Source organism: Rhinopithecus roxellana, chromosome 2 (genome assembly GCF_007565055.1).
Source record: "Rhinopithecus roxellana isolate Shanxi Qingling chromosome 2, ASM756505v1, whole genome shotgun sequence".
Lineage (NCBI taxonomy): Eukaryota > Metazoa > Chordata > Mammalia > Primates > Cercopithecidae > Rhinopithecus > Rhinopithecus roxellana.
In genome coordinates, this window is record NC_044550.1 from 18,580,646 (window position 1) to 18,608,284 (window position 27,639).

Here is a 27,639-nt window from a genome sequence, read left to right on the forward strand (position 1 = left end):
ATAAGTGCCAAGAGAAAAATCAAATAGGGAAAGAATCTAGTAAGTATCAAAGCCAGGATGATATTGATATTTTATATAAAGTACCCAGGGAAGACTTCATAAAGAAAGTGACTTTTGAGTAAAGGTCTAAGAAAATGAAAGCAAGTCATGTGTTTATCTGGCTGAAGAGCATTTCAGGCAGCCCTGGGAGAGATGGATGCCTGGGATGTTCAAGGAACAGGAGGCCGATATGAATAGAGCAGGGTTAATAACTGAGAAAGTTATGGGAGATGAAATCAGAGATAAGGATGCCAAATGTCTTATAGATCATTGTAAAGAGTTTGGCATTTTTTCTGAGTAAGATGAAAGCCATTGTAGGATTTTAGAGCAAAAGAATAACATTGGTCAGCCTGACATTTTAATAGGATCATTCTGGCTGCTCTGTTGATGGGAGGAAGATGGAATTAAGGAGATCAGTGAAGTTTCTCTTATCTAGGAAAAAAGAAATAGACTTGGCATATGCATGTGCTTTTTTTACTTTTTAATATTTATGTTACGTAGGACCAGGACTGATTCACAACTCCTTATGAAGTTAGGAGCCCTAGAGAAAAGAACCAACTGATCTTGAGCCAGCTTAAATTGGAAAAACTCCTCATTTGGGCTTCATCTTTTCTGTTCTTATAAGTTGTGGACTATTTTTTCTCTTCCAGCAGCCATCATTCACAACCATAAGCAAAGCTATTTTTATCAACATCTGCATCTAACCCATCAAGATACAACCTAAAATAAAAGTTAAAAAAAAAAAAAAGATATTACTAGTAGACATTCTATAAAGCAGGAACACTTAGTACTCAAAATTGCATACTCTATTTTGTAGGTTGTACATTTTTCTAGGGAAAAGGTTCATAGCTATCATCAGATCTTTAAAGGATTGCTTCTAACTAATCCTTTTGCTACTCTTAAACATTTTTGCTGTAACTTTTAAGTTCTCATATATGTGACATTGTCAAGTTATTTGAAGCATTTGAAGAGAAATATTGTTTATGAAGACTCCCTAATTCATTTCAAATTTGACTCTTAGGCTGATTTTTTAAAATCACAGTATTTCAGAGTAAATTCGCATATAACATTTATTTTATAATACCATCTTTTATCTAGAATGCTTCTTTTTTTCTCCTTCAAGCAATAATCCTCTTGTATGATTCATTTTTAAAATGTTGAAAGAATTTAAATAACTATATTTCTTACTTTTGCTAGTTGGAGAAAAAAATTAAGACACTTCAAATTTGAAGATTAAAGAAATGTCTGTTTGCTTCCATTAAAAAGTTGTAGAAATAGCCCTGCATGTTAGTTGCATGATGCATGATGCTGGAATTGTTAAATGATCTTTTTTTTTTTTTTTTTCTGAGACAGGGTCTCACTCTTGCCCAAGCTAGAATTCAGTGGCATAATCAAGGCTCATTGCAGCCTCCAGACTCAAGCAGTCCTTCCACCTCAGCCTCCCAAGTAGCTGGGACTATAGCTGCATGCCACCATGCCCAGTGAATTTTTTTATTTTTTGTAGAGACTGGGTTTTGCCATTTTGCCCAGTCTGATCTTGAAAAAAAAACTGGGCTCGAGCAATCTGCCTGCCTCAGCTTCCCAAGAAGCTGGGATTATAGGAGTGAGCCACCATGCCCAACCAATTTTTTTTTAAATTAAAAAATAAATGTAGCACAGCTCTGGAAATGATCAAATGTATAGGGAAGAAAATGCACATGTGTAAATGTGTCCATTTTAATTCTAATGCTAGGCTAAATGCTTTATATGCATGTTATGATTTAATCCTTATGACAACTCTTCAATATTATTTCTCTCATTTTTGAGGAAACAGGAATGTCAACTTTATGCATTCTCATTGCTAGTAAATGGCAGCTGAAATTCACAACCAAATCTATTTCACTCATTTATTTATTCATTCAGTAAATTTTTAACTGAAATTCCTCTGCTCTTTCAACCATAATGTATTATCAATTTGGAGGAATTTTTTTTTTTTCATGTTTATGCAAAGCTTTATAACAACAATAAGAGACTTTGGGCACACAAAGACAAAGGTACATCCACAAAAGTAGAACATTTGATACTTAGCATATTAGATGTAGCTTAATGTAGTCTGGATATGATTAGGCTTAATCTATGTACATCTTTACTTACCAGTTTATATTTCATACAGATGCAAAATCGGATGGTGATTTTACTTTGTAACCTGAAACCTGCAAAGATGAGGGGAGTATTATCTCAAGCAATGGTCATGTGTGCTAGTTCACCAGAGAAAGTTGAAATCTTGGCTCCTCCAAATGGGTCTGTTCCCGGAGACAGAATTACTTTTGATGCTTTCCCAGGTGGGTATTTACTAGTAATTACTTAATAGTTTTGGAATCAGTTATCAAAGTGATGTTTGTAATGTTTAAAGGTTAAAATCAGTCCTGTGTAAGAATCATAAGTCTTAAATTAAATGACCATTATTAACTATTGTTTTTTCAAATTTGGCTCAAGATGACACATTGAGTAAACCTTGTAACCATTCTCCTCCCCACGAATGTACATGTATGAAACACCTGATATGATTTGACTATGTCCCCACCAAAATCTCATCTTAAATTGTAACTCCCATAATCCCCACATGTCATGGGAGGGACCCAATGGGAGGTAACTGAATCCTGGGGGCAGGTTTTGCCTGTGCTGTTCTCATGATGGTAAATAAGTCTCATGGGATCTTATGGTTTTATAAAAGGGCAGTTTCCCCACACGCACTGTCTTGCTTGCTACTATATAAGACATGCCTTTGCTCCTCCTTTGTCTTGTGCCATGATTGTGAGGCCTCTGCAGCCATGTGGAACTGTGGGTCAATTAAACCTCTTTCTTTTATATATTACCCAGCCTTGGGTGTATCTTTATTAGCAGTGTGAGGATAGACTAATACAGTAAATTGATACTGGGTAGTAGAGCGCTGCTGTAAAGATACCTGAAAGTGTAGAAGCGACTTTGGAACTCTGTAACAGGCAGAAGTTGGAACAGTTTGGAGGGTTCAGAAAAAGATAGGAAAATGTGAAACAGTTTGGCACTTCCTGGATACTTGCAGGGCTCAGGAGATAGGAAAATGTGGGAAAGTTTGGAACTTTCTAGAGACTTGTTGAATGGCTTTGACCAAAATGCTGATAGTGATATGGACAATAAAGTCAAAGCTGAGGTGGTCTCAGATAGAGATGAGGAACTTGTTGGGAACTGAAGCAAAAGTGACTCTTGCTAAGCTTTAGCAAAGAGACTGGTGGCATTTTGCCCTTTCCCTAGAGATCTGTGGAACTTTGAACTTGAGACAGATGATTTGGGGTATCTGGCAGAAGAAATTTCTAAGCAGCAGAGCATTTAAGAGGTGACTTGGGTGCTCCTAAGCATTCAGTTTTATTCATTCACAAATACATGGTTTGGAATTGGAACATGTTTAAAAGGGAAGCAGAGCATAAAAGTCTGAAAAATGTTCAGATTATCGATGCAGTAGGAAAGAAAAACCCGTTTCTGCCAGCTGCAAAAATTTGCATAAGCAATGAGAAACCAAATGTTAATTGCCAAGACAATGGGGAAAACGTCTCCAGGGCATTTCAAAGACCTTCACAGCAGCCCCTCCCATCACAGGACCTGAGGAGGAAAAAATGATTTCCTGAGCTGGGCCCAGGGCCCCCATGCCGTGTGCAGCTTAGGGACTAGGTGCCCTGCTTCCCAGCTGCTCCAGCCATGGCTAAAAAGGGCCAAGGTACAGCTCAGGCCCTTGCTTTAGAGAGTGCAAGCCCCTAAGCCTTGGCAGCTTCCACATGGTGTTGAGCCTATGGAGGCACAGAAATCAAGAATTGAGGTTTGGGAGCCTCTGCCTAGATTTCAGAAGATGTATGGAAACCCCTGTATGTCCTGGCAGCAATTTGCTGCAGGAGCAGGGCTGTCGTGAACCTCTACTAGGACAGTGCAGAAAGGAACTGTGGGATGGGACCCCCCACACACAGAATCCCCACTGGGGCACTGCCTAGTGGAGCTGTGAGAAGAAGGCCACTGTCCTCCAGACCCTAGAATCATAGATCCACCCACAGCTTCCACAGTGTGCCTGGAAAAGCTATAGACACTCAACGCCAGCCTGTGAAAGCAGCTGGGATGGTGGCTGTGCCCTACAAAGCCACGGGTAGAGCTACCCAAGGCCATGGCAGCCCACCTCTTTCATCAGCATGACCTGCATGTGAGACATGGAGTCAAAGGAGATTATTTTGGAACTTTGAGGTTTAATGACTACCCCATTGGATTTTGGACTTGGATGGGGCCTGTAGGCCCTTTGTTTTGGTCAATTTCTCCCATTTGGAATGGTGTATTTACCCAATGCCTGTACCCCCAATGTATCTGGGAAGTAACTAACTTGCTTTTGATTTTATGGCTCATAGGCAGAAGGGACTTGCCTTGTCTCAGATGATATGTTGGACTGTGGACTTTTGAATTAATACTGAAATGAGTTAAGACTTTGGGGGACTGTTGGGAAGGCATGATTGGTTTTGAAATGTGAGGACATGAGATTTGGGAGGCGCCGGGTTGAAATTATATGGTTTGGCTGTGTCCCCACCCAAATCTCATCTTGAATTATAGCTCCCACAATTTTCACCTGTCGTGGGAGGGACCTGGTAGGAGGTAATTGAATACTGGGGGAGGGTTTTTCCTGTGCTGTTCTCATGATAGTGAATAAGTCTCATGAGAGCTGATGGTTTTATAAAAGGGCAGTTCCCATACACAACGCGCTCTTGCCTGCTGCCTTGTAACACATGCTCCTCTTTAACCTTCTGCCATGATGGTGAGACCTCCATAGCCATGTGGAACTGTAAGTCAATTAAACCTCTTTCCTTTAGAAATTACCCAACCTCAGGTATATCTTTATTAGCAGCGTGAGAACAGACTAACACAACACCACAGAGAGATTTTATCCTAACTAAAGCAATAATATTAATACCAACATAGCAGAAAAGTATGACATGGAGAGAGAACAGATTCATGTGCTGCAAAATCACTTACGCTGTAGATTGTCTCATGCTGCAGTACAGAAAGACAGAGATGAAAAGTTTAGATTTATAATTATAAATTTCATCTAATAATATACTTGCACATGTTTTTACTCAACTTCAGGATATAGAGAAAATAAGTTAAAATGTAATGATTTTAATAATCTAAAAGGAAGTTTCATTTTGTATTGCCTGTTTTCTCTAATAAAAATACTCCTGAGACAGAAAAATACTCTTGAGACAGATGAACCTTCATAATGTGTGAGAAAGTTTCTTAAAATAGGTCTTTGAAGCAGAAGAGAAAGGATTCTTGGCAGATATAGAATAAGTATTTATCTCATATAAGAGGAAGGACCTGATAAAAGAAAAAACAGTTAGAAATTAAAAGACTGCATTTAAAGGATATTTATTTGACTAGAGTAATTGGGAAAGGCAGATATAAATAAAGATAAATAGAATTAGGTTCAAAAGTAAGAACACTTTGGAGACATATTTGTAGAAATGACTCAGGATTTGTGTGTGTGTGTGTGTGTGTGAACAAATTATTAGTGGTGCAATAAAATTAAACTAAGTTTTTTTGGAGTTTTTTTCAACTTGTATTTTAGGCTCAAGGGATACAGATTTCTTATACTGGCAAATTGTATGTCCTTTAGGTTTAGTGTAGGAGTGATCCCATCACCCAGGTAGTGAGCATAGTACCTAATAGGTGATTTTTCAACCCTCACCCCACTCCTGACCTCCCTCCTAGTAGTACTCAGTGCGTTTTATTTCCATCTTCATGTCTGTGTATACTCAATGTTTAGGTTTAGCTCTCACTTATAAGTGAAGACATATTGTATTTGATTTCCTGTTCCTGTGTTGAGTTACTTAGGATAATGGCTTCCAGCTGCATCCATGTTGCTGCAAAGGATATAATTTTCTTTTTTTAAGGCTGCATGGTATTCCATAGTATATGTGTACCACATTTTTTAAATCCAATCCACTGTTAATGGACACCTGAGTTGATTCCATGTCTTTGCTATTGTGAAGAGTGCTGCAGTGAACATACAAGTGTATTTGTCTTTTTGGTAGAATAATCTATTTTTCTTTGAGTATATACCCAGTAATGGGATTGCTAGGTCAAATGGTAGTTCTGTTTTAAGTTCTCTGAGAAACTCCAAACTGTTTTTCACAGTGGCCAAACTAATTTTCATTCCCTTTTCTCTACCACCTTGCCAACAGCTGTGTTTTTTTTTTTGTTTTTTTGTTTGTTTGTTTGTTTGTTTTTTGTCTTCTTAACAGCCATTGTGACTGGTATGAGATGGTATCTCATTGTGGTTTTGATTTGCACTTATGTGATGTTGAGCATTTTGATACTTGTTTGCAATATATATGTCTTCGGTTGAGAAGTGTCTGTTCATGTTCTTTGTCCATGTTTTAATGGAGTTATTTGTTTTTTGCTTGTTGAATTAAGTTCCTTATGGATTCTAGATATTAGAGTTTTGTTGGATGCATAGTTTGCGAATATTTTTTCCCATTCCTTAGTGTGTCTGTTTACTCTGCTGATAGTTTATTTTGCCGTGCAGAAGCTCTTTAGTTTAATCAGCTCCCACTTGTCAACTTTTGTTTTTGTTGCAACTGCTTTTGGAGACTTGATCGTAAATTTTTACCAAAGGTAATACTGAGAAGGGTATTTCCTAGAATTTTTGCCAAGGGTGATATTGAGAAGGGTATTTCCTAGATTTTCTTCTAGGATTTTTACAGTTTTAGGTCTTATTTTTAATTATTGAATCCATCTTGAGTTATCTTTTGTACATGGTGAAATATAAGGGTCCTATTTCATTCTTCTGCATATGACTAGCCATTTATTCCAGCACCGTTTATTGAATAGAGAGTTTTTTCCCATTGCTTGTTATTGTTGACTTGTTGAAAATCAAATGGTTGTAAGTGTGCAGCTTTATTTCCAGGTCCTCTATCTTGTTCCATTTGTCTATGTGTCTGTCTTTGTACCAGTAGTACGCTTCTGTTTTGGTCGCTGTAGCCTTGTAGTATAGTTTGAAGTTGGGTAGTGTGATGCCTCCAGTTATGTTCTTTTTGCTTAGAATTATTTTGTCTATTTGGACTCTTTTCTCATTCCATGCAAATTTTAGAAAAGTTTTTTCTAATTCTGTTATAAGTGATGTTGTATGTAGTTTGATAGTAATAGTATTAACTCTGTAGATTAGTTTGGGCAGTAAGGCAATTTTAACAATACTGATTTTTCCAATCCATGAGTGTACAATGTTTTTCCTTGTGTTTGTATCATCTGTGATTTCTTTCAGCAGTATTTTATAGTCCTCCTTGTAGAGATCTTTCACCTCCTTCATTCGGTGCATTCCTAGATATTTCATTTTTTGTGTGCCTATTGTAATTGGGATTGTGTTCTTGATTTGACTCTCAGCTTGAACTTTGGTGTATAGAAATGCTGTTGATTTTTGTGCATTGATTTTATATCCAGAAACTTTACTAAAGTCATTTATCAGCTCTGGGAGCCTTTTGACGAGTCTTTAGTGTTTTTTAGGTACAGAATCATAACTCAGTGAAGAGAGATAATTTGACTTCTTCTTTTCCTATTTGGATGCCTTTTCTTTCTCTTGCTTGATTGCTCTATCTAGGACTTCCAGTTCAGTTCTATGTTGAAGAGGAGTGATGAAAGTGGGCATCCCTGTTTTGTTCCAGTTTTCAAGGGAAATGGTTCCAGCTTTTGCCTATTAGGTATTATGTTGGCTGTGGGTTTGCCATAGATAGCCCTTATTATTTTGAAGTATGTTCCTTTGATGCCTAGTCTATTGAGGATTTTATCATGAAAGGATGTAGATTTTACTTAAAGCTTTTTCTGTATTTGTTGAGATGATTATATAATTTTTGGTCTTCTATTTACGTGGTGAATCACTTTTTTTTTTTATTGTACTTTAAGTTCTAGGGTGCAAGTGCATAACGTGCAGGTTTGTTACATATGTATACTTGTGCCATGTTGGTGTGCTGCACCCATCAACTCGTCAGCACCCATCAATTCATCATTTATATCATGTATAACTCCCAATGCAATCCCTCCCACCTCCCCCCTCCCCATGATAGGCCCTGGTGTTTGATGTTCCCCTTCCAGAGTCCAGGTGATCTCATTGTTCAGTTCCCACCTATGAGTGAGAACATGCGGTGTTTGGTTTTCTGTTCTTGTGATAGTTTGCTAAGAATGATGGTTTCCAGCTGCATCCATGTCCCTACAAAGGACGCAAACTCATCCTTTTTTATGGCTGCATAGTATTCCATGGTATATATGTGCCAAATTTTCTTAATCCAGTCTGTCACAGATGGACATTTGGGTTGATTCCAAGTCTTTGCTATTGTGAATAGTGCTGCAGTAAACACACGTGTGCATGTGTCTTTATAGCAGCATGATTTATAATCCTTTGGGTATATACCCAGTAGTGGGATGGCTGGGTCATATGGTACATCTAGTTCTACATCCTTGAGGAATCGCCATACTGTTTTCCATAATGGTTGAACTAGTTTACAATCCCACCAACAGTGTAAAAGTGTTCCTATTTCTCCACATCCTCTCCAACACCTGTTGTTTCCTGACTTTTTAATGATTACCATTCTAACTGGTGTGAGATGGTATCTCACTGTGGTTTTGATTTGCATTTCTCTGATGGCCAGTGATGATGAGCATTTTTTCATGTGACTGTTGGCTGTATGAATGTCGTCTTTTGAGAAATGTCTGTTCATATCCTTTGCCCACTTTTTGATGGGGTTTTTTTTTTTTTATTGTATATTTGTTTGAGTTCTTTGTAGATTCTGGATATTAGCCCTTTGTCAGATGAGTAGATTGCAAAAATCTTCTCCCATTCTTTAGGTTGCCTGTTCACTCTGGTGGAAGTTTCTTTTGCTGTGCAGAAGCTCTTTAGTTTAATTAGATCCCATTTGTCAATTTTGGCTTTTGTTGCCGTTGCTTTTGGTGTTTTAGACATGAAGTCCTTGCCCATGCCTATGTCCTGAATGGTACTACCTAGGTTTTCTTCTAGGGTTTTTATGGTATTTGGTCTAACATTTAAGTCTCTAATCCATCTTGAATTAATTTTCGTATAAGGAGTAAGGAAAGGATCCAGTTTCAGCTTTCTACTTATGGCTAGCCAATTTTCCCAGCACCATTTATTAAATAGGGAGTCCTTTCCCCATTTCTTGTTTCTCTCAGGTTTGTCAAAGATCAGATGGCTGTAGATGTGTGGTATAATTTCTGAGGACTCTGTTCTGTTCCATTGGTCTATATCTCTGTTTTGGTACCAGTACCATGCTGTTTTGGTTACTGTAGCCTTGTAGTATACTTTGAAGTCAGGTAGTGTGACGCCTCCAGCTTTGTCCTTTTGACTTAGGATTGTCTTGGCAATGCGGACTCTTTTTTGGTTCCATATGAATTTTAAAGCAGTTTTTTCCAATTCTGTGAAGAAACTCATTGGTAGCTTGATGGGGATGGCATTGAATCTATAAATTACCTTGGGCAGTATGGCCATTTTCACGATATTGATTCTTCCTATCCATGAGCATGGTATGTTCTTCCATTTGTTTGTGTCCTCTTTGATTTCACTGAGCAGTGGTTTGTAGTTCTCCTTGAAGAGGTCCTTTACATACCTTGTAAGTTGGATTCCTAGGTATTTTATTCTCTTTGAAGCAATTGTGAATGGAAGTTCATTCATGATTTGGCTCTCTGTTTGTCTGTTACTGGTGTATAAGAATGCTTGTGATTTTTGCACGTTAATTTTGTATCCTGAGACTTTGCTGAAGTTGCTTATTAGCTTAAGGAGATTTTGGGCTGAGACAATGGGGTTTTCTAAATATACAATCATGTCATCTGCCAACCGGGACAATTTGACTTCTTCTTTTCCTAACTGAATACCCTTGATTTCTTTCTCTTGCCTGATTGCCCTAGCCAGAACTTCCCACATTATGTTGAATAGGAGTGGTGAGAGAGGGTATCCCTGTCTTGTGCCAGTTTTCAAAGGGAATTTTTTCCAGTTTTTGCCCATTCAGTATGATATTGGCTGTGGGTTTGTCATAAATAGCTCTTATTATTTTGAGGTACATTCCATCAATACCGAATTTATTGAGCGTTTTTAGCATGAAGGGCTGTTGAATTTTGTCAAAGGCCTATTCTGCATCTATTGAGATAATCATGTGGTTCTTGTCTTTGGTTCTGTTTATATGCTGGATTACATTTATTGATTTGCGAATGTTGAACCAGCCTTGCATCCCAGGGATGAAGCCCACTTGATCATGGTGGATAAGCTTTTTGATGTGCTGCTGAATCCGGTTTGCCAGTATTTTATTGAGGATTTTTGCATCGATGTTCATCAGGGATATTGGTCTAAAATTCTCTTTTTTTGTTGTGTCTCTGCCAGGCTTTGGTATCAGGATGATGTTGGCCTCAAAAAATGAGATAGGGAGGATTCCCTCTTTTTCTATTGATTGGAATAGTTTCAGAAAGAATGGTACCAGCTCCTCCTTGTACCTCTGGTAGAATTCAGCTGTGAATCCATCTGGTCCCGGACTTTTTTTGGTTGGTAGGCTATTAATTATTGCCTCAATTTCAGAGCCTGCTATTGGTTTATTCAGGGATTCAACTTCTTCCTGGTTTAGTCTTGGAAGAGTGTAAGTGTCCAGGAAATTATCCATTTCTTCTAGATTTTCTAGTTGATTTGCGTAGAGGTGTTTATAGTATTCTCTGATGGTAGTTTGTATTTCTGTGGGGTCGGTGGTGATATCCCCTTTATCATTTTTTATTGTGTCTATTTGATTCCTCTCTCTTTTCTTCTTTATTAGTCTTGCGAGCGGTCAATTTTGTTGATCTTTTCAAAAAACCAACTCCTGGATTCATTGATTTTTTGGAGGGTTTTTTGTGTCTCTGTCTCCTTCAGTTCTGCTCTGATCTTAGTTATTTCTTGCCTTCTGCTAGCTTTTGAATGTGTTTGCTCTTGCCTCTCTAGTTCTTTTAATTGTGATGTTAGAGTGTCAATTTTAGATCTTTCCAGCTTTCTCTTGTGGGCATTTAGTGCTATAAATTTCCCTCTACACACTGCTTTAAATGTGTCCCAGAGATTCTGGTATGTTGTATCTTTGTTCTCATTGGTTTCAAAGAACATCTTTATTTCTGCCTTCATTTTGTTATGTACCCAGTAGTCATTCAGGAGCAGGTTGTTCAGTTTCCATGTAGTTGAGCAGTTTTGATTGAGTTTCTTAGTCCTGAGTTCTAGTTTGCTTGCACTGTGGTCTGAGAGACAGTTTGTTATAATCTCTGTTCTTTTACATTTGCTGAGGAGTGCTTTACTTCCAATTATGTGGTCAATTTTGGACTAAGTGCGATGTGGTGCTGAGAAGAATGTATATTCTGTTGATTTGGGGTGGAGAGTTCTATAGATGTCTATTAGGTCTGCTTGGTGCAGAGATGAGTTCAATTCCTGGATATCCTTGTTAACTTTCTGTCTCGTTGATCTGTCTAATGTTGACAGTGGAGTGTTGAAGTCTCCCATTATTATTGTATGGGAGTCTAAGTCTCTTTGTAAGTCTCTAAGGACTTGCTTTATGAATCTGGGTGCTCCTGTATTGGGTGCATATATATTTAGGATAGTTAGCTCTTCCTGTTGAATTGATCCCTTTACCATTATGTAATGGCCTTCTTTGTCTCTTTTGATCTTTGATGGTTTAAAGTCTGTTTTATCAGAGACTAGGATTGCAACCCCTGCTTTTTTTTGTTCTCCATTTGCTTGGTAGATCTTCCTCCATCCCTTTATTTTGAGCCTTTGTATGTCTCTGCATGTGAGATGGGTCTCCTGAATACAGCAGACTGATGGGTCTTGACTCTTTATCCAATTTGCCAGTCTGTGTCTTTTAATTGGAGCATTTAGTCCATTTACATTTAAGGTTAATATTGTTATGTGTGAACTTGATCCTGCCATTATGATATTAACTGGTTATTTTGCTCATTAGTTGATGCAGTTTCTTCCTAGCCTCCATGGTCTTTACATTTTGGCATGTTTTTGCAATGGCTGGTACCGGTTGTTCCTTTCCATGTTTAGGGCTTCCTTCAGGCTCTCTTGTAAGGCAGGCCTGGTGGTGACAAAATCTCTAAGCATTTGCTTATCTGTAAAGGATTTTATTTCTCCTTCACTTATGAAACTTAGTTTGGGTGGATATGAAATTCTGGGTTGAAAATTCTTTTCTTTAAGAATGTTGAATATTGGGCCCCACTCTCTTCTGGCTTGTAGAGTTTCTGCCGAGAGATGTGCCCTTAGTCTGATGGGCTTCCCTTTGTGGGTAACCCGACCTTTCTCTCTGGCTGCCCTTAAGATTTTTTCCTTCATTTCAACTTTGGTGAATCTGGCAATTATGTGTCTTGGAGTTGCTCTTCTCGAAGATTATCTTTGTGGCGTTCTCTGTATTTCCTGAATTTGAATGTTGGCCTGCCCTACTAGGTTGGGGAAGTTCTCCTGGATGATATCCTGAAGAGTGTTTTCCAACTTGGTTCCATTTTCCCCCTCACTTTCAGGCACCCCAATCAGACGTAGATTTGGTCTTTTTACATAATCCCATACTTCTTGCAGGCTTTGTTCATTTCTTTTTCTTCTTTTTTCTTTTGGTTTCTCTTCTCGCTTCATTTCATTCATTTGATCCTCAATCGCTGATACTCTTTCTTCCAGTTGATCGAGTCGGTTACTGAAGCTTGTGCATTTGTCATGTATTTCTCGTGTCATGGTTTTCATCTCTGTCATTTCGTTTATCTCTGCATTAATTAGTCTAGCTGTCAATTCTTCCACTCTTTTTTCAAGATTTTTAGTTTCTTTGCGCTGGGTACGAATTCCTCCTTTAGCTCTGAGAAGTCTGATGGACTGAAGCCTTCTTCTCTCATCTCGTCAAAGTCATTCTCTAACCAGCTTTGATCCGTTGCTGGCAATGGGCTGCGCTCCTTTGCAGGGGGAGATGCGCTCTTATTTTTTGAATTTCCAGGTTTTCTGCCCTGCTTTTTCCCCATCTTTGTGGTTTTATCTGCCTCTGGTCTTTGATGATGGTGACGTACTGATGGGGTTTTGATTAGGTGTCCTTCCTGTTTGATAGTTTTCCTTCTGACAGTCAGGACCCTCAGCTGTAGGTCTGTTGGAGATTGCTTGAGGTCCACTCCAGACCCTGTTTGCCTGGGTATCAGCCGCAGAGGTTGCAGAAGATAGAATATTGCTGAACAGAGAGTGTACCTGTCTGATTCTTCCTTTGGAAGCTTCCTCTCAGGGGTGTACTCCACCCTGTGAGGTGTGGGGTGTCAGACTGCCCCTAGTGGGGGATGTCTCCCAGTGAGGCTACTCAGGGATCAGGGACCCACTTGAGCAGGCAGTCTGTCCCTTCTCAGATCTCAACCTCCGTGTTGGGAGATCCACTGCTCTCTTCAAAGCTGTCAGACAGAGTCGTTTGTGTCTGCAAAGGCTTCTGCTGCTTTTTTTGTTGTTGTTGTTTAGCTGTGCCCTGTCCCCAAAAGTGGAGTCTACAGAGACAGGCAGGTTTCCTTGAGCTGCTGTGAGCTCCACCCAGTTCCAGAGCTTCCCAGCGGCTTTGTTTACCTACTTAAGCCTCAGCAATGGCAGGCGCCCCTCCCCCAGCCTCGCTGCTGCCTTGCAGTTAGATCGCAGACTGCTGTGTTAGCAATGAGGGAGGCTCCGTGGGCTTGGGACCCTCCTGGCCAGGTGTGGGATATATTCTCCTGGTGTGCCTGTTGCTTAAAGTGCAGTATTGGGGTGGGAGTTACCCGATTTTCCAGGTGTTGTGTGTCTCAGTTCCCCTGGCTAGGAAAAGGGATTCCCTTCCCCCTTGCGCTTCCCAGGTGAGGCGATGCCTCGCCCTGCTTCAGCTCTCGCTGGTCGGGCTGCAGCAGCTGACCAGCACCGATTGTCCGGCACTCCCTAGTGAGATGACCCCAGTACCTCAGTTGAAAATGCAGAAATCACCTGTCTTCTGTGTCGCTCGCGTTGGGAGTTGGAGACTAGAGCTGTTCCTATTCGGCCATCTTGTTCCGCCCCCGTGAATCACATTTATTGATTTGCATATGTTGAACCAGCCTTGCATCCCAGAAATAAAGCCTACTTGATTGTGGTATATGGCTTTTTGATGTGCTGCTGTATTTGATTTGCCAGTATTTTGTTGAGGACTTTTGTGTTTGTGTTCATCAGACACTGGCCTAAAGTTTTCTTTTTTCCTTATGGTCTCTGACAGTTTTTGGTGTCAGGCTGATGCTGGCTTCACAGGATGCATAAGGGAGGTGCTTCTCTTTCTCAGTTTTTTGGAATAGTCTCAGTAGAATTGGTACCAGTTCTTTGTACATCTGGTAGAATTCAGGTGCGAATCCATCTGATTCAGGGCTTGCTTTTTTTTTTATTTTTATTTTTTTGAGACGGGGTCTGGCTCTGTAACCCAGTTTGGTGTGCAGTGGTGTTATCTTGGCCCACTGTGATCTCTGCCTTTTAGGCTCAAGCCAACCTCCCACCTCAGCCTCCCAAGTAGCTAGGACTATGGCATGTGCCACCACACCAGGGCTTTTTTTAATTGGTAGATTTTTTATTATTTTTTTTTTTTTTTTTTTGAGACGGAGTCTCGCTCTGTCGCCCAGGCTGGAGTGTAGTGGCCGGATCTCAGCTCACTGCAAGCTCCGCCTCCCGGGTTTACGCCATTCTCCTGCCTCAGCCTCCCAAGTAAGCTGGGACTACAGGCGCCTGCCACCTCGCCTGGCTAGTTTTTTGTATTTTTTAGTAGAGATGGGGTTTCACCATGTTAGCCAGGATGGTCTCGATCTCCTGACCTCGTGATCTGCCCGTCTTGGTAGATTTTTATTACTGATTCAGTTTGAGAACTCGTTATTGGTCTGTTCAGGTTTTTACTATCTTCCTAGTACAATCTTGGGAGGTTGTGTGCTTCTAAGAATTTATCAATTTTCTAATTTGTGTGCAAAGAGATGTTTGTAATAGTCTCTGAGGTTCTTTTGTATTTCTGTGGGATTGGTTTTAATGTCACCTTTGTCATTTCTGATTGCAAATAGCTGAGTTTTATTGAATAGCAAGGCTGATGTGATTAAATAGGCATGTTTTAAAATTTTCCATTAACTGTGTTTAATGAAATACTACAATATGAAGAGTTTTAACATGGAATAGTAACACAGAAAATATGGATGAAAGCATGGGTTAATTTGTTTGGAACTTATTTCTACCCTCCTAATCAAAAGTAGACTAGTCTTAAAAAAAAAAAAACACAGGGGAATTATGTATTTATTTATTTTACAAGTACCCATGACTTTGAATGAATCTGTATGTCTTGAACCTTGGTTAGATGAGGAATCATAGTGGTCTATGCTCTAACAACATTTTTTTGGAATTTACATTTTGGGAAAATCTCAGTCTCCATGATTTCTCAGAGATGCCTAATGGCTTTAAATTCATGGAGCATATGCTCACCACTCTACTCCCACCAAACAAAACTAACTTGAAAACAGTATTACAGCTAGGAGATAAAGACAATAGCAGGTCTTTGTGAGAATGCACTATTTATGATCAAATAATAAATAGGAATTTACAGTCAGACTTTTAACTTCTAAGATCATGCTTATTTCTATTGATATCGTCTTATTAATAGTAGAAATTAATAGCTAATTAGGAAGCATAGGTTTAAATTTTGATATTGAGTCTTCCAAGATCATGCTTATTTCTATTGATAGTCTTATTAATAGTAGAAATTAATAGCTAATTAGAAAGCATAGGTTTAAATTTTAAGTCCATTTGTTAAAAATCCAAATTGTCTATACTTGATTCCTCCTCTTGAAAACCCATTTTAATCAGGTTTCTCTGCCCACTATTTCTCTCCCCACTATTTTACCCAGAACTGTTCTGGGTAAAATCACCAGTCACTCCCTGTAGCTATATGTCTAGTTCTCAGTCTTGTTATTAATTAACTTGGCTTCTGGCACCATACTCTCCTGGTGGTCCTCCTGCTTCACTGGCTGCCGCTATCATTTCCATTGCTGATTCTTCCTTACCTCCCTGGATTCTTACTGTTATAGGACCTCAGACTTTGGTTTTGGACCTCTTTTTTTTTCCATGCTTATTCCTTGGGCAATTTTACCCAGTCATTTAGATAAGCTAGATAGCTGCCAGATGAACTCTTTGATGTACATGTTCCAAGGGGGAAGGACACATAATCCCATTCTTTCCCCTAGAATTCCATTTTTCCATGGTATTTTTCTTCTTATTTGATAGCATTTCCATCCTCCTAGTTGCTTAACTGCTTTTCTCATACCCTATATCTTCTACTCAGAAAATCCTAGTGGCTCTACCTTCTGAACATACCTAGAATTATTATTAACTCCACCACTAGCACCCTAGTCCCAAAGCCAACATCTCTTATCTGCATATTTACATAAGTCTTCTAACTGATCATCCTGCTTTTGCCCTCTCTGTTCTTCCATTTATGTTCAATTAGAGCAGCCAGAGTGATATAACAGATTATATTACTCTGCTCAAAACTATTCAGAAGCTTTTCATCTCACCTAGAGTACAAGCCCAAGTTCTTACAGTGATTTCCCATTATTTTGTTAATGGGAACTCCACCTTTTCCTTGCTCACCCCACTTGGGCCACTGGCTCTTTCCCAAGGTAGCTGCATGGCTTGCTTACTCATCCTATTAAATCTTTCCGAACCTCAGCTTTTTCATCTATAAGAAGGGGACTTTAGTTGGTATTTGTCTTAACTGGGTTTATAAGCTTTGACTTTTAAAACACTTACCCAACTGCCTGGTATTTTAAATTCTTTGCTGTAACTTTTGTGTCTCAATATCCTCATCTGTAAGATGAGAGTAATGAATATTACTTACATATGTACTGAGAGGATTAAACAAGTTAATATATGTACAGCACTCAGTACAGTGAGCAGCACCTAGTAAGCACTATATACATGTTGTGTATTATTATGGATATTATCTAATTTACATGGCACTTTCTTTCTAGATCTGAGAAGGTTAATTTTGTGCTACATCACAGCTTTTTATACTTAGGGCTTATGTTGCTTGCAGCAAGAATTTACCCACACAATCTATATTCTTTATAAGAAGCGTATATGTCAGTCTGCTTCTTAACTAGCTCATTATCAGTTTGGCAACGTCCTTTTGGGCCAAGGTTGCAAAGGTTGCAAATCTGAGTCAGTGCTCAGGCCTCCCTGAACAGTATCTCTGCCTCTAGCCTTCCAGAATGCTGGAGTGCCCACTTTGCCACACAATATATGTACAAGATTATGATTATAGATTAAGGAATGATTTACAAACAAAAAATAAAAATCTTATGGATCTAAGGAGCAACATAATTGAACTTTATTTATTGTTATTTTTTTCCATTCTACTTATTAGTTTCTCTATTGTCGAATCAAATGTCCTTAAAGGAGTAAGAGAAATCCTTATTTTTCTATACCAGTCACTTTCAGTCTTAGTTTTATTACATGTTCTACTGTAGGTGTATCATTCAATTAACTACTCTGTTATCTCCGAAAGCCTGCATGTTGGAAGGCAGTGTTTTATGTTCTTGCCAGTTTCATAGTTTCTGAAGAGCTAATAAACAACAAAACTACAATGACCAACTAATTTACACAGTTTTGTTATTCTTATATATATGACTGGAAAATAAATACTATTTTATATAATAAGATGTCAGAATATAAAGTATAAATATAAAATATGAGTATATTTTATATTCCTAAGATATGAATATATTTTATATTCCTAATATAAATTCTGCAGCTTAAGAGATATGTTACTTTTCTTCATTGTTTCTTGAACTGACTGATTCTTCATTCTAAATACTGAGCATTCTCAGCTTTGAACTTACATTAAACTTTACTCTCTAATTTCCTATCATTAAGTAGAGGAGTTGTTTGGTATATTGCTTGTCTTTAAGCCTAAACCAGATATGCTCTACTACTAATTTTTCTTTTATTATAAAATTTATACTATGAGTTACTATAAATAGAGGGGTTGTGGGTATTAACCACATGTAAGAGGGTTGTTTACTTTCTAAAGTATGGTTTGTCAGTGGGCAGAATGTTGTACTGGCAGAACATGGGCTTTGTTGATTGTGTGACATTGAGCAACTTGTGTTTTCTGAGCCTCAGTTTCTTTTTACTTAAAATTAGAGTCAGAGTGATGTGAATTTTAGGCAACAACATATATTCCTAGTGCTTAGAAAATACTAGTCCCTGTCTCCTCACTACTCCTTTCTGTTTCTTTACATCTCACCGAATAGAGTGGGTAGCAAATGAAATCCAAAGTAGTTATCATCATTAGCTAGAGAAACCCAAAATTTAAACCAGTCTCCAGTATTGATAAGAAATCTTTAAGCACTAGAGCAGTGATCTAGCCGCTCATTTTGTATCTTGAAACATAGTAAAGCATAAGCTGCTTCTACCAGTTGTAAAAATATAACATATCAAAAGACTTTTTTTCTTCACAGTTTTTCTTTATATTTAATGATAAAATGAGTATATTAATCCATTCATGTACTGCTGTAAAGAAATACCTGAGACTAGGTAATTTGTAAGGAAAAGAGGTTTAATTGGCTAAGGGTTCAGCAGGCTGTACAGGAAGTATGGAAGCATCTGCTTCTGGGGAGGCCTCAGAAATTTTACTCATGGCAGCCAAATCAAGTCAGAGCAAGAGCGAGCATCTTACATGGCAGGAGCAGGACCAAGAGAGAGAGCAGGGACGTGCCACACACTTTTAACCAGATCTCAAGGTAACTCACTATCATGAAATTAGCACCAAGGAGGAAATCTGCCCCTGTAATCCATTCACCTCCACCAGGCTCCACCTCCAACATTGGTGATTATAATTGAATATAATATTTGGCTGGGGATACAGACTCAAACCATATCAGTGAGTATCTTCCATTTTATTATTTTGATAATTTGGATACAATTCATTAACCTTTATTATAAAAATATTTATGAGTAAAATATAATATCTTTACATAAAGAAACAACAATAACTATTTTATTTTACCAATCAAGAATATGAACTGCTGACATAATAAAAATAAAGTAAATGTTAAAAGTTTGATTAGGTCCAAAAATCAGAAAATGCTGCCAAAACAATTCACTGGAAATGTCTGTGAACAGTCTCTTTAATATTTTTGTATTTTAGCTGTATAATTTTCTTGTGCTTTTTCTCTCCTACACAGGAGAGCCCGACAAGGAGCTGAACCCTAAGAAGAAGATTTGGGAGCAGATCCAGCCTGATCTTCACACTAATGATGAGTGTGTGGCTACATACAAAGGAGTTCCCTTTGAGGTGAAAGGGAAGGGATTATGTAGGGCTCAAACCATGAGCAACAGTGGAATCAAATAAAATGCTTCCACTACCAAAAGACATTTAAAAAAACCTTAAAAGTAATAAAGAGAAATACATTTGTCACTTGTACCTAAAATATGAGTGGCTCATTTTTGTGTTATTCTCTTCTAGGCTTGACTAGTCATTTACCTGGTATATGTTGTTTTCATTGATTGGGGAAACACTAGATTTTTACCTAGGTTTTTGATCATTTATAATGGAGAGCGGAAGTTGCCTATATTTTGTAATAATTTATTTTTCAGCAGGAATATTGATTAGCAGCTTTTTTTTTCTTTATAATCATAGATAACTAACTAGATTAATATTTAGTTTCTTATTTGTAGGCACAGGATGCATGAAATTTCAAGCTCTGGGATTTCTTGTATATTATGTATCTGTATCAAAAATATCCCCTCCTTTTCAAAAATGACAAGTTGAAAAATGTTTGTCAGACTTATTAACTGGTCACATTATAATAATATTGATAATGACCAACTGCTCATTCTGAAAGCCAAACATAAAAGCTAGGAGATGTGGCATCTGAACATTTTTGCTTTGCTGCCAGAGTAACCCTGACTAATAATATAATAATAGCAATTTTTTTAAAAAAAAACAGATTTCCTACTGGCTTGAAGTTTTTCTATTTAGCAAAATAATAGTAATAAGTTTCGACTAGCTCTAAAGAATGAACACATTGTAAACAGTTACCACAGTAGTTTCTAATAAATTGATCATAAAAGCAGCAATCCTTTTTTTTTTTAATTCTAGCTTCTTTATAAAGATTATTTGGGTACCTAATAAAGGATAATTTATATCTTATTACAGACTGATATTTTGCTTTTTCATGTATCGTCATACTGTCAGTATATTAAAAGAAATTATAGCCTAAAACTTAACATATACCATACATATATATTAAGGTGTCAAATAGCTATTCTCACTCATCTTACAAATATTGTAAGAGCAATAAAAATTAATTGAGGACTTATGAGCCTACAGGTCATCAGCCTTTAGGTGATTACTGGTGATTTGGGCTTACACACACATGTCAGCAAGATAGAGGGTGTGGATAGGGGAGAGCTGGTAGCTAACAAGGGGCCTCACAGAGGAATATTAGTGATTTTAACCAGGTTTCAGAATCTGGGCCTTACCTTTACAGGTTCAACAAAAGATTGGTACCAATGGAAACAGAAGTATAGACATTGTTTTAAAAATACACACATGCACAGACACACACAAAACATTTTATCTTTATAGCTGTCTGAATCCTTCAATAAGAAGGAGAGGCACACACAAATACATACACTCACACAAAACTCAACAACCATAAAACAACCCTGCACGTTATAGAAGGCAGAATTAAATTTTATTTATTTAAATCCATGGAACTCTGGTAGGCCAGGATATATTATAGTACCATTGTCAATGTGATATTCTAAAAATATGAACAGAGCATCATTAACATTTGTTGGTACCTAAACAGAAAATGAGTTGCAAAAGTTACTTTGTTACTTTGTTCTCAAGATATATCATTCTTTTGGGAATAAATACTTTTGGTGATGGAGTCTTTTGTGAGTCTTTTGCACTTAATTTTTCTCAATTACATTAAATTTCTCTAATATAATTTAAATAATATTTCAACTACCTAGGCAGTTGAAATTTTCCCAACAAAGTGTTGAAAATACTGTACCCCAGATAAAATTATCTAATGTTTTGTTAGTGAAACCTAAATTGGTGATTGAATCATACATCAAGCATAGAGAGAATAAAAGCTATTGGTCTTTTGTGTGTGTGTGTGTGTGTGTGTGTGTGTGTGTGTGTGTGTGTGTGTGTTTTGAGACAGTCTCGCTCTGTCGCCCAGGCTGGATTGCGGTGGCGCGATCTAGGCTCACTGCAAGCTCCACCTTCCGGGTTCGCATCATTCTCCTACCTCAGCCTCCTGAGTAGCTGGGACTACAGGCGTCCACCACCACGACTGGCTAATTTTTTTTTTTTTTTTTTTTTTTGTATTTTTAGTAGAGACGAGGTTTCACCGTGTTAGCCAGGATGGTCTTGATCTCCTGACCTCGTGATCCACCTGTCTCAGACTCCCAAAGTGCTGGGATTACAGGTGTGAGCCACCGCGTCTGGCCTGGTCTTTTGTTAAAGCACATGATGTAGCATCATCAGTAGTTCATTTGTGCTAAAATTTATGACGACTTACTACAAAAGAGTACATTGCAAAAATGTCACATTTCTCTTTCTCAAGTGCTGTATTATGCCTTGCCAAATTATACCAAATGTCCATGCTTCCTTCCATAATTCCCCCAGGTCTATACCGTGTAAAAATCCATGCTAAAGAGTGCTAAAGAGAGAAAGAAGTTGAGACTTAATGAGTGATTTTTCAAGTTGTATGAAAGCATTGACCAAGTTGTCCATTCAGCCCTATTCAGTAATTGTTTTCACAGAAAACTTAATTCTGTTTTATTTGTATTGCTGGGATGGGAGAGCTCTTACAGAATCAACAAAGAAATATGTTGCAAACTGGACATAACACTTCAGCATCTGATGTATTCTGGTTTTTAAGGATTTCAACAGTAGGAAATAGTGTTTGGTGGGAGGATCACTTTGAGCCCAGGAGAGCGAGGCTGCAGTGTGTTGTGATCGCACCACTGCACTCCAAACTAGGCTACAGAGTTGAGACCTTGTCTAAAAAAAAAAAAAAAAAAAAATTCTTAGTCGGGGAGCACCTCACTGTTTCTTGTGACTGGGCGTTAAAATGGCCTGAGTATACCTCCTCAACTTTTCAGAGAAATGATATGTCATTTTAAAATATAAAAGTATCAGAAGTATACAACATTAGCCATGTATTTCAACTACATAAATAGTGACACAAGTCCTGATTCTAAGTGCTTTCCAACAGTATGAAAATTACAACTTTATCACCAAGATGCCAAATGAAAGGAACGAGGAAGGGCAAATGAGTATGCTCAACAGGCAATAATGTTGCAAATTTGCTGTCCTGTGGAGAAAGCTCCAAAATTTTAGTTAAGGAATAATCATGCCTTCTCTAACAAATGTAAGGGGGATATATTAATAATACATGTCTACTGTCATGGATTTTATTACAGAATTACTATTAAGATTGTTATTGCCTTCTAACTAGTCTTTTCATGCGTTTTATCCACCTCTTAACTCCTTATGCGGTAGATCAGTCATTTTACCCCAAAGAATCAACAGAAAAGTTAAATAATTGCCCATACAAAGTTGAAACCTGGTTTAATTGTTTTCAGTTCTTACTGATCCTGTGTTCTACATTACATCATGCTTTCTTAACATGTGTTAGTTAAATGGTCATGTGGTTTCTTTTATTTGAATGAAAAGTTTAACTTTACTTTAAATGCTAGAGAAAAATAGTGACATAAAAATACCTAAATTTGAGTAGTTTATGATTAGCTCTTTTAGTGGAATACTTCAGAGATTCTAAAGCGAGAGATGAGATTATTAAACACTCTTTGGAGTGGTTACGAAGAGAATTTATCAATTTTTTTTCTTTTTACTATGCAAATTTATAGGGAGAATTCACTTGGCAAAACCAAGCTGCTGCTGCTGCTGCTGGTAGCAGTTGCCTTTTTAAAGAGTGATATACCATGATTCTTTGAATAGTGTGCTGTTATTGAGGGCACTGAATGTGTAATGACAGTCCATCCCAAGAGCCAACATATAAATGTCACTAAGTTCCATATACACAGATAATTTAAAACAGGAACGTAGGTGGACTCCATTGTGGTACTACTTATATGATAACCCCAAAATTTGCAATAATGATGAAAACGATAGTTGCTGATGGCTAATATGCCTCTGTACAAAACTGAATCATCTTCAGGTACCAACTTGGAATGAGAAAGAGTCACTTACACATACTTGTGCATTGCACTTTGTATAGTTATGGTTTTTCCTTTGAATAAATCTTGGCAGAGATAACTCATAGGAGTATAACTCCATAAAAATATTTGGAGGAAGGACCCAGAACAATGAAATAATTGTTGGTGTGAAAGTGAGCCATCTGGAATTTCAGAGTGTGAACTAATTATTGTATATTGTATTTTTTCACCCTTATGTATTCGTTTTTTTTTTTTCCTTCCTTTCTAACTTCCACCTATCCTAACACACTATTCCCAATTCTCTAGATGTTTAAGTACAAAAATGTGTGTAAGTGTGATTTTATGTCTTCATCAACATCATTTCCTATCTGGCAGGCTGTTCGCCTTAGCAACAGGAGCAGAAACAAGCCTGAGACCCAATAATTGCAAGAAAGAAAATGAAGCGTTAGCTACTCTTGTCCTTCCCATTGCTACATAATGCCTACAGAATTGTTCAAACAGCCATTGTTAATGTCCTATTTCCTCAATGACATTCATGTGATGAACCTTCGTATTAAGGCTGCTCTGACAAAGTTTTACATTTGTTTTTGTGAATTGCCTCATTAGAATATCATGCATCCCAGCAGAGAAACGCACTCAATATATACGTGCACTTTGGTTATCAGATTGCATATTTGGCTGATACTGGTTCATTTAAAACCCCTCAAATTTTCACACCTGGGGAATTTGGAAAGAACAGTGCAAAAGTCATCCAAAATCAACACCACAACTCTATTTCTCTTTGAAAAAGATTAATGAAAAATGCAAACTGAAAGTCACTTTCAATAAGTTTAGCAAAAGGGAATGATTTCAGTAGAAATAACTGTTTTCTAAAACTTTCAGTTTTCCTATAAAAGGATAACATTTTTGTCTTAAAACAGCACATACATTGAAAACAAAAACAGAACTTTTCAGATACTTGTAAAGAGACTTGTTTTGAAAACAAAGTTTGAGTGAGAATCTGGGAAATAGCAATGCCACGTAAAAACATTAGCTTTATGTAAAAGAAGTACAGTATATCTGAAAATCAGTAGAATAGAAAATCTAAGAAAAAATTTAATTAAAAAAGTATAGATAAACATAGCTTTAAAAAAGGAAGTCTTTGAAAATGCTAATTGATATATCTAGAGGAAAAAGCCCGGCAAGAGTCAGAGCTGATAGGTTACAGGGGTAATCACTAATGACCCCAGACTGTATGCACTAATGAGACTTTAACACTAGCTGCACAGAAACATCAGATACACTATCTTCCAATCCTCTAAAATATTCAAAGCACTTTCAAATTAAACTTTAGTAGAGATTTTTGGTGTCTGGATGAGAACAGCATACAGATTAGGCATCTGGAGGGACATGAGAAACGATTGCAAATAATAGACTCATAGGAAAGGTGGTAGAGTATCAAAAATGAACTTGCTGGACATCGTTTATTTTACTTAAAGTAATCCTAGTCTCATGGTTCTTTAGATGTGCAGGGGCAGAAAGATGTGATACCTTTCCTTACCCATCTTAAGAGTCAACGCTGACATTCCTGTAACAAAAGACAAGAGAAAAACATAACGAGAACATTTAATCAAAGTTTTACATGATACACGAGCCCTCAGAAATGAAGACCAAAAGACTCAGGGATAACTGTCTATTTTATGCCTAGGATTGCTAAAGAATGGACAGCCATATAGCAATGTAATTGGATAAAAGAGAAAGTGCTAAACTGTGATAGACTGGGCAGGAAAACCCAGCAAGGCCATCCAGATTCTTCTTGGCCTCTGTAGCATGCCCTCCCCCTGGGTATGGGGCAGGACCTTTCTGGAGTGAGGGTCATCAAGGGAGAAGGGAGAGAGTGACCTAAGTTTTATGGCTTGCTTTCAGGATGAGGAATTCTGGTTTCTGTGACTTGCTTTAAGTGGAAAAAGAGGTGGAACATAGGAGGGCAGGAGGACAGAAAGACCTTGCTTCTGAAGCTCCTCCAATCCCCATCAAAAAGTGGGGAAAGGATATGAACAGACATTGCTCAAAAGAAGATATTCATACAGCCAACAGACACATGAAAAAATGCTCATCATCACTCGCCATCAGAGAAATGCAAATCAAAACCACAATGAGATACCATCTCACACCAGTTAGAATGGCAATCATTAAGAAGTCAGGAAACAACAGGTGTTGGAGAGGATGTGGAGAAATAGGAACACTTTTACACTGTTGGTGGGATTGTAAACTAGTTCAACCATTATGGAAAACAGTATGGCAATTCCTCAAGGATCTAGAACTAGATGTACCATATGACCCAGCCATCCCACTACTGGGTATATACCCAAAGGATTATAAATTATTCTACTACAAAGACACATGTACACGTATGTTTATTGTGGCACTATTCACAATAGCAAAGACTTGGAATCAACCCAAATGTCCATCTGTGACAGACTGGATTAAGAAAATGTGGCACATATACACCATGGAATACTATGCAGCCATAAAAAAAGGATGAGTTTGCGTCCTTTGTAGGGACATGGATGCAGCTGGAAACCATCATTCTTAGCAAACTATCACAAGAACAGAAAACCAAACACCGCATGTTCTCACTCATAGGTGGGAACTGAACAATGAGATCACTTGGACTCGGGAAGGGGAACATCACGCACTGGGGCCTATCATGGGGAGGGGGGAGGGGGGAGGAGGGAGGGCTTGCATTGGGGAGTTATACAAGATATAAATGATGAATTGATGGGTGCTGACGAGTTGATGGGTGCAGCACACCAACATGGCATAAGTATACATATGTAACAAACCTGCACGTTATGCACATGTACCCTAGAACTTAAAGTATAATAAAAAAAAAAAAAATTCAAAACATAAGGTAAAAATCAGCAGAATGCATCATCTCTTATTAAATATATCATTTTAATTCTATATGTATAATTAAAAATGTGCATGAGTATGCACATGTCATGGAAAAGATGCATGTGGTATAAAACACAAATTTCTTGAAGTGATTCCCTCTGAGGAGGAAGGGAGGCATCAAAACTATGCCTAGCATCTGAAAAAATTATACCTGTTAATATATTCACCAAGAAGGTGAAGTACATCTTAACATTCATTATTTCCCTACAATTTTTGTCTCATTTTTGAGTTTTTAAAATAAATTTAAGATTACATCAAAAAAAAATAAATTAATTAAGTTTTTTTGAGTTTAAATTAGAAAATGTATTTTGGTTACTACACAAACAAATCATGTTTAAATGAGATTTTAAAAGCTTTGCTTTTCTGGTTGATGCATTTTATGAAACTTTGCTACATGTATCATTTCTAAATCAGGGTTCAGAATACAGAAGTCCATTTGAAAGTGATAATAAGTGTTGTCAAATAAACAAAGATAAAAGGATATTTACTTGAATGTCTGTCATGGTTATGTGTGTAAACAATTGCTTATTTTGATGATGATTTTTCTCTTTTCAAAATAAATTGCTCAAACTGAACCATAAAAAAAAAATAAAAATAAAAAAAAAAAACAAAAAAAAAAACAAAGTACTCAGCATGCCAACGTGTCATATTTGGAATATGGTCTTTTGAACCCCCAACAGTTGCAAGTTGTAATTATCTCCAGAACACATGAGTTTATTCAATAAATATGCATGCACTGTCATCCAGAAAAAGCTGAACAAACCAGCCTCAGATGGAGAACAGCAGCAAGACGTTCACTTAAGTGCCTTAACATTCATGATTCAACATCCCCAGGACCAACTAACAAAGTATTTCTCTACACCCACTATGCTGATTCCTATGAAAAGCTGGGATTGCTATTGCATAATGGTACACAGAAGAGTATGTCTAGAATTTAATGCCTCATGGATATTATGCTAGAATTCAGAGTATATTGGGAAAACACACTAACCAGAAAGATGGGAAAAGATGAAGAGAAAGGAAACCAGTGGTAAGATACGGACCTTCTACTATTTGAATGTTGAATTAAAAGAGCTAATGATAAACTACCAGGGGATATGCAATGTAAATTATAAGAAAGGACTCTTGAAACAAAAGGGGCAACCTGCAAGGGGGAGTCTTGAATTAAATAATTAACTATCTGAGCACAATCTAGTAATATAGGGAAAGAAAAAGCATTCCAAAATCCACTTCTCTATGGAGGATAGGAGAAAGAGAACTAAGGAGGAAATGGAATTATTGTAAGAGTCTTATTTTAATAGTGGGAAATTATTGGTAAGGGGACTAGTTCATACTGTGTCATCAGGCAATAGTAGAGAAATATGTGAATTCAGGGGCAATAAAAT

General features: G+C 37.6%; 1 protein-coding gene across 3 annotated transcripts in view; it reads left to right on the plus strand.

Moving 5' to 3' along the window:
* AIMP1 (aminoacyl tRNA synthetase complex interacting multifunctional protein 1) overlaps window positions 1–21,014 on the plus strand; it is a 37,829-nt gene extending 16,815 nt beyond the window's left edge. For all 3 annotated transcript variants that reach the window (XM_030915426.1, XM_030915434.1, XM_030915436.1), the window contains 2 exons: window positions 2,192–2,360; window positions 19,306–21,014. In XM_030915426.1, the coding sequence (XP_030771286.1) occupies window positions 2,192–2,360; window positions 19,306–19,472 (336 nt within the window). In that variant the 3' untranslated portion in view covers window positions 19,473–21,014. The remainder of the gene's footprint in view (window positions 1–2,191; window positions 2,361–19,305) is intronic.
* Window positions 21,015–27,639: the final 6,625 nt, after the last annotated feature.